At 51.3% G+C, this 13,286-nt stretch overlaps 1 protein-coding gene across 2 annotated transcripts; it reads left to right on the forward strand.

Annotated features, from left to right (window-relative positions):
- The first annotated feature begins 3,430 nt into the window (after window positions 1-3,430).
- On the forward strand, window positions 3,431-5,264 carry LOC112113699 (C-C motif chemokine 4-like). 2 transcript variants are annotated; one of them, XM_024210078.2, is made up of 3 exons: window positions 3,431-3,503; window positions 4,420-4,534; window positions 5,177-5,264. In XM_024210078.2, exons 1-3 carry the CDS (start codon window positions 3,431-3,433, stop codon window positions 5,262-5,264), a joined length of 276 nt encoding a protein of 91 aa, XP_024065846.2. The 2 variants fall into 2 exon arrangements, with proteins under 2 accessions (XP_024065846.2, XP_024065845.1); XM_024210077.2 differs by having other exon boundaries at window positions 5,189-5,264.
- The last annotated feature ends 8,022 nt before the right edge of the window (window positions 5,265-13,286 follow it).

Consider the following 13,286-nt stretch of genomic DNA (forward strand, 5'->3'; position numbering starts at 1 on the left):
TACCTCTCTAATCGCTCCTTCAGCGTGTCCTCTGGAGGGTCCTTCTCGTCCCCCTCCAGCTTTCTGTGGGGGTTCTACAGGGATCCATCCATGGTCCCCTTCTCTTCTCCCTCTAACACTTGTCTCTGGGCAATCTCCTTCACAAACATAAGTTCAGCTGTTGTCTCTGACAATGACTCACAGACCTACCTCTCTACTCCAGACCTGCCTCTTTCTGTCCACACTACAGTCTTGGCCTGTCTCTTTGACATCTCCTCATGGATGTCTAGCCATCGGCTCAAGCTAAACATGGCTAAAGCAGAGTTCTCAATATCCCCCCACAAGCCCTCCCTCATTACCTTCCTTCTCTGTCACTGTGGACAACACCACCATCCTACCTGTCACTCAGGCCTGTCACCTGGGCACCATCTTCAACTCAGACTTCTCTCTAGATCCTCCCATCCAGGCTGTGTCTAAGTCTTGCTGATTCTTGCTGCAGAACATGCCTAAGATACGACCTTTCCTATCCAGCCACACAGCTAAAACGCTCCTCCAGACTCTCAGCAACTCACGTCTTGTTACTACAACCTCCTCTTCTCCAGCCTTGGCAAATGCACTCTTGCCCTGCTTGTATGTATTCAGAATGCTGCTGCATTCTCCTAGCTCGTCACTTTGGCCCCGGCACCCCTCTCTTTGCATCCCTCTGCTGGCTCCCCCTTCTCTACAGTATCAAACATGAACTACTTGTCTTCGCTTTCATGGCCCGTCACAGCCTTTCCCCACCCTGCCTGTATCTCTCCTTCAGTACGGAAAGGTCGACTCCCACCTCCCATCGGCCCATGATGCGGCCTCCATCGCCCACTTGTTAACTTTTCAAACAAGCGCCTTTGTGCTCCCTCCCATCCTGCCCCTCATGCACTAAAACCCCCCAGGCATACAAAAAACTTGACAGTGGTTAGGCAGTTGGTGAGGTGAGACCGCTGCCCATCACGCTGACCGGACTGTCTCACTGGTTCTTCGTGCTCCCTGTATGTCTATCCGTATCCGACTGTCGTCTCTTATCTGATTCTGAGATCATAAGCTCTACGGGGCAGAGACCATGTCTTTGTTCTGTGTTTGTCCAGCACCTAGCACCGTGGGGCCTGATCCATGCCTGGGGCTCAGGAGTGCTACCGCAGGACAAATAATAAGTCCTAATAATAATGTACACTGATGAAACTCCATCGCCTTCATTGGGGTTACACCTGATTTACACAGGGTGTAAGGGAGCTCTGTGGTTCTCCAGGGGCTCAGACCAGTGACTCACCCCTAACAAAAGGTTTGGGAGGGAAGGAGAAAGGCCTTCTTGAATACACCATGTGGTGTGTTGTGTATGTGCCTACATGCGTGTGTACAAGTACGGTGAAATATACTTACAGTGCTACACTGTTAGCTCATTTGCATATTACAGCTCAGGGTCTGTCTGCACCTGGAACTGAGGGGGTAATTCCCAGCTCGAGGAGACATACCCGCGCTAGCTCTTATCGAGCTAATGGGCTAAAGATAGAGCGTAGCTGCAGCAATATGAGCTGCAGGATAGGCTAACCTCCCCACGTACGTACCCATCCGAGACCCTAGGCACATCCTCGGGCCAGCTAGCCCCTCCCACCCCTATATTCTATTTTTAGCACAAGTATGTTCAAACCCCCAGCTCGAAGTGCGCACCTACCCTCAGCTGCCATGTCAGACACTGGAAATCTTATTTTTTTAAGAGCCAGTTGAGTAATCTAGCCATGACAATACCGGGTATCTGAGCATGCCCCTTTTACGAAACACGTTGGTAACGATGGAAACCAGAAAGTTCCTCTTCAACAAAACCCCGCCCATGGCAGAGAGCAGAGAAGCACGTATTGTCCAGGTGAGGAGAGAAACAGATGGGCGAAAGCCAGGGTCTGGGTCTCAGGAGCTTTGCTAAGATGCTACACCTAGGGCTGTGCGAATAACAGATTCTTCCGTTCTCTGGCAACTTTACAAAATTAAAGCAAAAAATCATTTGGGATCCACCCAAAACTGACATTTTTTTGAAATTTTCAGCACATCAAAAAAGTTGGGAAAAAATTGTTTGGGGCAAAATGTTTCGCTTCCATTTTGAGCATTTTTAAGGTTTTCAATTTGTTTAATAAAATTGAAGGGACTTTCTGACAACAATTTGTTTTCAAACCAAAACACCGAGATGACTCATTTTGATAATGCTGAAACAAAACGTTTCAATGTTTTCAGACTTTTCCGGTTGGTTGGCCAGTTGGGTTTGGTTTCGACCAAACCAATTTGGTGACTTCGCTCTGGATTTGTGAGACATTTCAGTATCCCCGAGTCTGTATTTTTCACTGGAAAAAAGTTTTGGCTGAAAAATTACCCAAGGCCATGAGCAGGACTGGAGCGAGTGACTTGAGGCTAGCAAGATACAAGCCCTTTACCTTGTGTGTGGTGACCTCCTTCAAGCTGTTTGGTCAGAACCTCCAGGAAAAGAATTCACATTCTCCTGTGCAGCTTTACCGGGCAATTTTCAGAGCGGTCTTCTGGAACGGGCAGCAGGGAACTGGCGCTAAGCACAGAGTGCTCACGCAAACACATCCCGATATCCAGTGATACCAGAACATCCCAATATCAAGGATGGTACAAAAACATTCCCCACAGATAACAGGAACACATTGAGCCCTCCTAAAAGATAAAGTCAGGTGCTGAGTGTGTGTTGTGAGATGTCGAGCCCCTTCATCTCCCAGGGAAGGGAATGGGAATTGGGGCCGCTATCACGTTGGGGCAGTAGATTGTACACCACACATGCTAGAGATAATACGAGTGATGGATCTATAGAGTAGATGGGTATTTTATAAGAATCAATTTGAAATAATTGATTGAACCCAGTCCAGTCTGAAAATAAACATTTCACTTCTCTGCCCCGCCCCCCCAATTAGATTTTACATCTACTTTTAAGCCAATTTCTTTTCATTTAAAAAAAATAGAATTAAAACATTTTTCTCCTCCCCACAGCTCCACTGCGAGCCCAGGCCCTTCTGCTTTCCAGTGTTGTGCAATGTTTGAAACCGCACACAAGTGAGCTCGGCGCAGTTTGCACTTCCACCAACGCTTATGACACATTTTCTTCGGTCTTTTCCTGTGATGTTGAAATCAAATTGAAGAGTAAGAACTTGGGGCCTTGACCCTTCGGCCCCTCACACAAACTATTCCGGGATTTCCTCCATTGCGGCTACTGCTTCGCTTTTCCACAAATAGCACAATTGCACCATGTCGTCACGTCCTGAATGCGCTGGAATTTCCACAGTTCCTGGAGGTTCCCGCTCCTTTCGATTTCCAGTCTCCTATAAGAAGCGGGAGAGACCAGAGATTCAGCATCAGACGGCAAAGGGTTTGACGGACTCCCCGCTCTGGCTCATCCCTACCCGACAGCAACATGAAGGTCTCCGTGGCTGCCCTCGCCGTTCTCCTCATCGCTGCCTTCTGCTCCCTGGCCTTCTCCGCGCCAAGTAAGTTCCGTGTCTATCTTCTCAGAGCCAATTTGGCCGTGTAGTGAAGGAAGAAGAACCCAGTTAGCTCTGTGCTAGCCAGCCATGGTGCGTCAGTGCTGTCACACCACCAGCAGCCCCTTTTCTGGGGCACTTCGGAGTGATGCAGGCTAGTTGTCTCTCTCCGGTAAAAACCACATCTCTGCAGTATGATGCACGCCGCAGACAATGTGGGAGAGGGGCTGGTTGGCTTAGGGGCTTCCATCCCTAGGTTACCGGTTCAAATGCAGCCTCTACGGGACGTGACCAAGAGCCCTGCCCCTCTGGTGGGTGTCTGGGGAGCCAGGTGAAATGAGTCTGTGGTCTCACTCCTCAGAGATCAAGGGTCCACATTACCAAAACTACCCTTGTGATGGGCATCATTTGGTACCCTGGCTGATGAGCCTACCAGAGAGGCCACGGGGTATTCCGCTCACCCGCCAAGGGACTGTCCAAGTCAGGGTGGGCTGACAGAAGCTGGCATTGCTGCATCTGCTCTGTGAATAAACTGGCACTAAGGACCCAGTCCCGCCAGATACTGAGCATCCTCAGAGCGGACTGACTCCAGCGGGCTCAGAGAGCCCTGGCAAGGCTGAAAGTGGCGGCGTGGCTAGCGATTAGCTCATGGGATTTTGAGCCCGTTCCTGACTTCAGGTCCCGACTCTGCCATGGGCCTGCGCTGTAGCTGCAGACAGATCTCTGCCACTCTGTCCCTCAATGATCCCCTCTGTGAAATAGGGATCGTAAATAATTCGCTGTCTGCAGATCGCTGCATACGTACTAACGCTCAGCCATCGTCATGTCTTGGCACCGCTGAACTCCTAGACTAATTTAAAAAATCCACTAACGCAAACCTCTCCCCTGGGACTCCGTTTGAACTCATCTCTGTCTCTTGCAGTTGGCTCTGACCCCCCGACTGCCTGCTGCTTCTCCTACACAGCCCGGCAGATCCCCCGCAACTTCGTGAAGGATTATTACAGCACCAGCAGCATGTGCTCCCAGCCGGGCATAGTGTAAGTGCCAATGGCAGACTCCTAGCGGCACTGACATGGGCTGGAGCGACCACCTGTGGCCGGGCAGCACACGGGCTGGGGCTTCGATTTCCTGGTATAGAGACGGACAGGCAGATACTGGGGAAAAAGTAGGGGGAGGGGGTGTGGTGTGCCCCACCACAGATCTAAAGCCCCCAGATCCCCCACCTCACAGCTGAAGACCAGAGCCCTGCCCCAACACCCTGCCGCATGGCAGAAGCCCCGTGCCCCGCCCCCCACTTCAGCCCAGTGGCTGAAGTCTCTCCCCCCCCCACCCCACTGGGCCCTGAAGTTTTTTAGCATGTTGTGGGGAATGGGGGGGGGGGCTCAGGGAAATAATCTATGAGAATTTAAGCCCTGCACCCAAGGCATAATGGTGTGAGGTGAGGCCAGGATGGAGGTTGGGAGAGGAAAGATCTCAGGGGGGCACCAGTGTGTGGAACAGGCAGCCCGGCGGCAGCCTCGGGACCATGAGGGGCTGATGGAGACTCCTTCAGGGAGCGAGAACAGACCTGACTAGACCTACTGGGATGAGGGTGCAGCGGATACCAGAAGGGGGTGGGCACTTGCGAGAAATATCCCCTCCTTTCCTCTGACTCTGTCCGTCTCTTTCCTGCCCCCCAGGTTCACCACGAGGAAGGGCCGTGAGCTCTGTGCCAACCCCAGTGAATCCTGGGTTCAAGAGTACGTGAACGACTTGGAACTGAACTGAGCGGAGCAGGGGCCAGACTGGGCGATGCGCCGCCCCCGGCAGTGGGAGTGTAAACCCTCAAAGGACACGGTGACGACACAGGAACAGGAGCTGAATTTGCCCCAAACCCTGATAAATTTGTAAATATCTTGTACAGCTATTTAAAATCCTGGATCTGTGTAATACCTACTAATTATACTGTTAATGATGTTATTTATAGAACGCTCGCTGTGAGCTGTGGGGGTGAGCCGCTGGGCCGTCTCGCTTCACATCACAGACGTGCAGAAGATTGTTTAATATATTTGGTATTTAGCCCTGGCTGTGTCTGCTGTACTGCTGAGCAGTGGCTGGGGTGGGTTTGAAAGAAAAAGAAACATTGCTGTTATAGAATAAATATTTTTATATCAACCCCTTGGTTCTGTTTTAAAGTGAATTCTGGCACTTTTCCGGAATAGCACTCATGTCACAAATCCAACACTCACCCATCCCTGCAAGGAAATAGCCCCTCCAGCTGTCACATCCTCACACACAAACACACCAGCGTACATATCCCACCATCCCTGCACACACACACTCATACATCGGTACATCCCTGCACACACACACACACGGCCTGGGCTATACAAGGGGTCAGGCTGAATGATCTGTAAGGCCTGCTGGCCTTAAACTCAATGAGTCTGCTTAAACTTCATCAGCTGGGTGTTGTGTTTCACAAAACAAATAACAACGGGAGGGTGTGCATCCAGGTTACACTTTTTCTATGAAATACACACACACATATACACCAGCACACTCTTCAGTGACATGCCTCTACGCACACACACCCCAGCCCTGAATAGAAATACAACTCACATACACACAGCTATTTACACCTCCCCCGCTCTCCACAACCCACCATACACCCCCCCCAGAGTCACACGCACACCCAGCCCTGCATACACATGTTCACCCACAAAGCTGGACCGTGACACCCCCCCCCACACGCACGGTTGCACGCACACATTCACTCCCAGAGACATGCCTGCATACAGATGCACCCGCTGCCAGACACAGCCACGTGCATACACACACTGCCTCCAGATACACAGCTGCACTCATACACAGGTGCACGCACACTAACACTATGCAGCAAATAGGCGCTGGAATACGCCTAGTAGGTCAGGCATTAAGTCCGTCCCTGGAGCCATTGAAGGATTGTTCCCTAGATTTCATTCCCTGCAGCCTTGTCCAGTGCAGTTTTAAATGTCCCAAGGGAGGGGGCTTGAACTGCCCGTGCGTCCCATCACCCCAGTGCACAGGAACGATTTGACAGGAAACAAGACAGTCCTTTGCTGGGTGGATTTGTGTTGCACCCAGCCAAATGCACAGGCCCATTGTGAGGGGAAAGCAACGTCTGACAGCACCAGTCCAGAAGCAGTGTCAACTCCTGGGGAGAAGCTCCAGGGAGCCCAGAACCGGGAGGTGCCTGGGAGAATACAAATGTCAAAGTATCAAGCCTTGCGCATAAAGAGATACAGGACAATGGGGCAAGGGGAGAGTATGAGATCTTGAGGGCAGGGGCAATGTTGCCCTGCGTGTGGGGCAGCGTGCGGCACACCGCGGGCACTGACAGGATACACCTGGGAATGATGAGCAGACTAAGGCTCCATTCTGCAGTTCTGAAGTCAACAGGAAATCGGTGGGAGTTGGACCCTTAAATACACAAAAGTACAGCTTTAGCCAACCTGTGTGCTTCCGATCCTCTTCTACGGAGATGAAACAGGACATTGCTCAAACGAGACAGCAGGAGGCAGGAGGCACCTCGCCAGTGCTTCCGGCAGTGACTACTGGGCGTACGTTCATTTGATTTTATCACTAATAGGGATGTATTAGTGAGAACTAGCCTCAAGAGGACGGAAGTCACCACTGGCCACCAACGGCTGACAACCTTTTGTCATATAGCCCATCTCGGAGACAAAGGCCCTGAACATCGAGCCCTGAAGATCACACTTGAGGTCATGGGCTGGGCGTGGCCACATGCTCACCCACAATTAACCTGGCTGCCCCAGGTTAGCAATAACCCCGTGGAACTTTTAGAGGCCTGGAATAAAGCCCGACAAGGTGGACATGGACGCTCAGCACTACGGACCTTCACTGTCCAAGCGTGTTGTTGTTGTTGGACCCCTAAAGACTTTCAAAGATCTGGGCCTCGGTTTCTCTGTAGCGCCATGGGGATAATAGCCCTGCCCTGCCTCACGGGGGCATTGAGAGGAGGAATACACTAAAAACTGGGCAGTGCTCAGATCTGGTGGGATTAGGGACTGAAGGGAGCGATGGTGGAAAGGGTCACATTTTAGCTCACGGTACAAACTCAAAGGCTCATAGCAAAAACTTTGGATTTTACAAAAAATATATTTTAAAACACAAAGCTCAGAAATCAGGGGAGATCAGCGCCCTGCTTCAGCTCTTTATCCCCATGGCCAGCCTCCCTCGGCCACCCACCCCCAGATGGGCAGGGCTGAAATGTGTCTGGGAAAACAGGAATTGGGCGTGTCAGGGTTCCCTCCCCACTCTGAACTCTGGGGTACAGATGTGGGGACCCGCATGAAAGACCCCCTAAGCTTTTTTCTACCAGCTTAGGTTAAAAACTTCCCCAAGGCACAAATCCTTCCTTGTCCTTGGACGGTATTGCTGCCACCACCAAGTGAGTTAGACAAAGATTCAGGAAAAGGACCACTTGGAGTTCCTGTTTCCCCAAAATATCCCCCCAAGCCCTTTCACCCCCTTCCCTTGAGAATAATATACCAACCAATTGCTTCTAATAAAGTGAGCACAGACCTTTTCTTTAGGACACTAAAACCAATCAGGTTCTTAAAAGAAGAAGTTTATTTTTAAAAAAAGAGAAAGAATCACACCTGCAAAATCAGGATGGAAGGTAACTTTACAGGGTAAATAAAAAGATTTAAAACCCAGAGGATCATCTCTGATTTTGCTTCCCAGTTACAAATCAGGAATAACATTTCTATTTAGCACAGGGGAAATTCACAAGCTGAAACAAAAGATAATCTAACGCATTTCCTTGCTACTACTTACAATTTGTACTCTTGGATGCTTATTTCAGTTAGGGGTTTAGGAGATGGTTTTTCCTGCCCTGGTCCCTCTCTGTCCGAGAGAACAACAAAGAGGCACAAACAAAAACCTTCCCCCACAGATTTGAAAGGCTCTTCTTCCCTTATTGGTCCTTTTGGTCTGGTGCCAACCAGGTTATTTGAGCTTCTTAACCCCTTACAGGTAAAGGAGGGATTTTATGCTCCCCTTCGCTGTATGTTTATGACAGGGCGCCCCAAGCAGGGGAGGGCAGAGTGGGGAGTGTGAAGGCCACAGCCAGGGGCTGGTTCAGGTAGGGTGCTGCGAGTGGAACCAGGGAGCTGAGCAGGACTGGATCTGAGGTCATGGGGCTGTGTACGTGTGTGCCACTCTCTGAGCTGGCACAAGGAGGAAGCTGCTCCCCCAATGCAAGTTTCAACACAGCCGGATAACGTTAAAGTCACCACAGAGTGACTGAGAGCTTCCTCCTGAGCTCAGACCTGGCCTCTGTGTGAAAAGGGGCATCTGAGTCCAGGGGCCTCTTATCAGTGGGGAGCTCCTGGATCCTGGAGGCAGGTTAATCCTTGGGAATGAAGGAAATCCCACCTGGGGACTGGGGGAGAGGGTCACAGAATCATAGACGGGTAGGATTGGAAGGGACCTCGGGAGGTCATCTAGACCAGTCCCCTGCATTGAGGCAGGACTAAGTATTATCTTAGACTATCCCTGACAGGTGTTGACTCCCTGTGGGGAGTCTTGCTAGAGAAGGGGAGGAGGTGACAGAATGAGGAGCAGAGCCGGGAACTAACCTCGTCTGCACCCCGCTCTTCCATGCAGCGTGCCGGGGAGGGCCGCACTTACGTCGCTGCCCTGGAGTTAATGGCCAGAACAGTTCGAGTCCACGTTGCATTTCACACTGGCTGGAACAAATTGTCATCGGCATGTCACTGCGGGACGTCCAATGGCTAGGCGGAGTCAGCCTCTCCCCAGATCTCAGGGGACGCTGCAGGGTGAAAATACACGAGCTTCCACTGTTATGAACAGAGCTCATGAGGACAAAGCCAGCCTGGCGCCCCAGGGCTCAGCGATCAAATATCCCCCCAAGTTACGACATGTTCCATTCCTTTGGTGGAAAAATAACCTTTTCAACTAAACAGAAATTCACCCCAAAAAATCCATTTTCACTGAGAATTTTTGGGGGGGTTGCAGATGAACCAAAACCCCCAAACGTGGCGACAGAAATCCGACCTTTTCCAAGTTTTCAGGGTTTCAGGTTTTTTGACCAAATCCTGGTCATTTTCATGGAGCAGTTTCAACAGCTGGGGGTGGGGGGGAGCCATTTCCTGCCGTTTTTCCTGGGGGGGGAAATGTCATTTCCTGCCCAGCCTTAGTGAGTGAGCGCCCCAGTGTGAGCCACGCCCGCCAAAATCAGACTCATCGGGGCTCAGCCCTGCACCGTCATAGACCAGAGTTCCCAAACTTCATTGCACCGTGACCCCATTCTAATAACTAAAATTACTACATGACCCCGGGGGGGGACAGGGACCAAAGCCTGAGCCCACCCAAGCCCCACTGCCCCAGGCTGAGGGCCTGTAACCTGAGCCCTGCCACTCAGGGCCGAAGCCCTCAGGCTTCAGCTTTGGCCCTGGGCCCCAGCAAATCTAACGCCAGCCCTGACAACCCCATTAAAATGGGGTCGCAACCCACAGTTCAAGGGTGGGAGGGATAGCTCAGTGGTTTGCGCATTGGCCTGCTAAACCCAGGGTTGTGAGTTTAATCCCTGAGGGGGCCACCCAGGAATCTGGGGCAAAATCAGTACTTGGTCCTGCTAGTTAAGGCAGGGGGCTGGACTCGATGACTTTTCAGGGTCCTTCCAGCTCTATGAGCTAGGTATATCTCCATATATTTTAAACTGCTGTCATAGACAATGGCAAAACGCCCTGCCGCAGGGTGTCCTGCCCTTTGGGGGTGTCTACACAGGGAGCAGTGATTCTCTGAGCCCCGGCCAACAGACTCAGGCGAAGCCCACCCCCCTCCCTTGGCTCTAGACCCCGAGCTCCGGCTCCAGCCCCAGCTGTAGCATCTACTCTAGCCCGAGCCCAAGCCTGTTGACCCGGCTCTGAGAGTCGCTGTGTAGACGTATCCTTAAAAGGGCCAGGATGCCTGGGGCTGGCCTGCCCCGTTCAATCAGCTGTGACTGTACCAGAATTAGCAGCCTCCCAGCATAAAGGGGCTGGACTAATTGGGGTCAGGTGAGAGCCTGAAACACCTGGGCCTGGTAAAAGGGCAAAGAGCTCCGCTTGGGGAGGAACCACGGGGAGCAAATTGGGTTCCTGGGGCAGGTTGTGAAGGAGGGTCTGGAAGGACTCCAGGGAAGCAGCCAGGAGCCAGGGCTCTGTCCTAAAGGAGAGACTTAAAGGTAGCCCAGAAGGGCCTGGCCGCTGAGCCTGGACAGGCACCTAACAGGGAGAGAAGAAATTTGGACTTTTTTTACCCTGAAGGGGTTACGTTTTAGCCAGTGACTTGGTGAGAGACCTGAGCCACATGAATGGCTGGGAAAGAGAAAAAATTCCAGTGAGGAGAAATGAAGCCAGGGAGCACCCGCAGTGCCATTCTTGGCCAGCAACTGGTGCTATGGGGCAGGTACCCCTGTGACACCCCCATTGACACATTCATATAGGATCAGGCCTTGTTTGACCTTTCATCAGACACTAAGCCTGCGTGCAGCTCAGATGTCAGCCTTTCTCCCTGAATCCCTGAAATAAAATGGAACCTCTGTTAGCTTGAGCAGTGACCCCTGCCTTCTGTCAAACGAAGATCTTACTGAAATACACGAGGCCTAATTCTGCTTTCGTTTACACTGGTACCAATCCAGCGTAACTCCAGTGAGGTCAGTGGAGTTACTCCAGATTTACACTAGTGTGAGTGACAGTTGAATCTGGCCTGTTTTGCCTCATGTGGTTCTTTCACTCGATTCAGGGTATCCTCTTGGGAACAGTTGCTTTTCACGGAGTTCTGTTTTGGAATGGCTTAACGGGAGCTATTTCTGCTGTTGGGATGCAAGACATTTCTTATTAGTAGTAAAAATCTCGTCTGTATATTATTTCACCCGTGAATTTTAGGAAATGAGGGGTTTGGAGGAAGCGAGATGGGTGTCAATGTGGAGGAAGCGGATGTGGATTCAGGGTGGAGAGAGAAAGCGATGGAGTAATTGGAGGTGAGTGTGGAGTAAGCCCCTTCTTCAATAAGCATGGTGAGGTCATGGTCACATGAGTACGGGGTGGAATAAATCAGTAAATGGAGTGTCACTCTGGATTAAGAGTGGAGTCAAAGCAAGTGCATATGAGTGTGTCAGTGAAGGGTGAGTATCAGATAAGTATGTGCTGGGAGTTGTTAGTGTGTGTTGCTCTGGGGGGCTGATGTAATTTTATCACTTTCAAAGCATTTTACAAGGGTGGGTATTATCACCCCCATTTTACAGATAGGGAAACCGAGGCAGAGAGCAGGGAAGTGACATGCCCAAGATGACAACAAGGAGTCCGGTGGCACCTTAAAGACTAACAGATTTATTTGGGCATAAGCTTTCGTGGGTAAAAACCCACTTCTTCAGATGCATGGAGTGAAAATTACAGATGCAGGCATTATATACTGACACATGAAGAGAAGGGAGTTACCTCACAAGTGCAGAACCAGTGTTGACAGGGCCAATTCGCTCAGGGTGGATGTGATCCACTCCCAGTAATAGACGAGGAGGTGTCAATTCCAGGAGCGGCAAAGCTGCTTCTGTAGTGAGCCAGCCACTCCCAGTCCCTATTCAAGCCCAAATTAATGGTGTTAAATTTGAAAATGAATTTTAGCTCTGCAGTTTCTCTTTGAAGTCTGTTTCTGAAGTTTTGTTGTTGAAGGATGGCTACTTTTAAATCTGTTCTAGAATGTCCAGGGAGATTGAAGTGTTCTCCTACTGGCTTTTGTGTGTTACCATTCCTGATGTCCGATTTGTGTCCATTTATTCTTGACACCATGCCCAAGATGAACTGGTCAGAAATAGAGCCAAGGTTGCCTGCCTCCAGTATCCATCCCCCATCCCTGGACAACGAACCCTCATCTCAGCTGCTCTGCAGGAGGGGGTGAGCTGTGTCTCTCTGGCCGGGTGTGTGCAGCGAGGGGCCGCAAGGGAGGGGTGAGGTGTGTCCCAGGCATTAAGGCACATGCAGGGCTGAGTGGATCCATGCAGCGTGGATATGTGCGCGCCTACATGTGCTGGCTCCGTGCCCAGAAACAACAGGCCACAGCTGATAGAAGTGGCAAGTGGAACAACAAGCCTCCTCCTCCAGGGCATTTAAACACACCGGCTCCTACCCAGCCGCAGGGCTCTGCAAAGAGCACTCAGGGCAAGGGGCCGGGGAAATACTCAGTTCAGCTCCTTGGGGCAGTGGCTGGTGGGCAGGCTGGGTAACTCCCCTGCTCCCAGGGAGATTCCCTACACACACACGCACACACACACACACACCCCTGCTTCCAGGGAGATTCCCTACACAAAACACACACACACACACACACACACACACACCTGCTTCCAGGGAGATTCCCTACACACACACACACACACACACACACACACACACACACACACACACACCCCCCTGCTCCCAGGGAGATTCCCTACACAAAACACACACACACACACACCCCTGCTCCCAGGGAGATTCCCTACACACACACACACACACACACACACACACACACCCCTGCTCCCAGGGAGATTCCCTACACACACACACACGCACACACACCCCTGCTCCCAGGGAGATTCCCTACCCACACACACACACACCTGCTCCCAGGGAGATTCCCTACCCACACACACACACACCCCTGCTCCCAGGGAGATTCCCTACACACACACACACACACCCCTGCTCCCAGGGAGATTTCCTACACACACACACACACACACACACACACACACACACACAC

Source organism: Terrapene carolina, unplaced genomic scaffold, assembly GCF_002925995.2.
Source record: "Terrapene carolina triunguis isolate 2854851 unplaced genomic scaffold, T_m_triunguis-2.0 Scaffold440, whole genome shotgun sequence".
Lineage (NCBI taxonomy): Eukaryota > Metazoa > Chordata > Testudines > Emydidae > Terrapene > Terrapene triunguis.

What these genes read in the sequence shown, in the direction of transcription:
- LOC112113699 (XM_024210078.2), top strand. Translation starts at nt 3,431, where the DNA reads ATGAAGGTCTCCGTGGCTGCCCTCGCCGTTCTCCTCATCGCTGCCTTC. An exon ending in CCTGGCCTTCTCCGCGCCAA is followed by an intron (nt 3,504 to 4,419) that starts GTAAGTTCCGTG and finishes TGTCTCTTGCAG; the next exon opens with TTGGCTCTGACCCCCCGACT. An exon ending in TGCTCCCAGCCGGGCATAGT is followed by an intron (nt 4,535 to 5,176) that starts GTAAGTGCCAAT and finishes CCTGCCCCCCAG; the next exon opens with GTTCACCACGAGGAAGGGCC.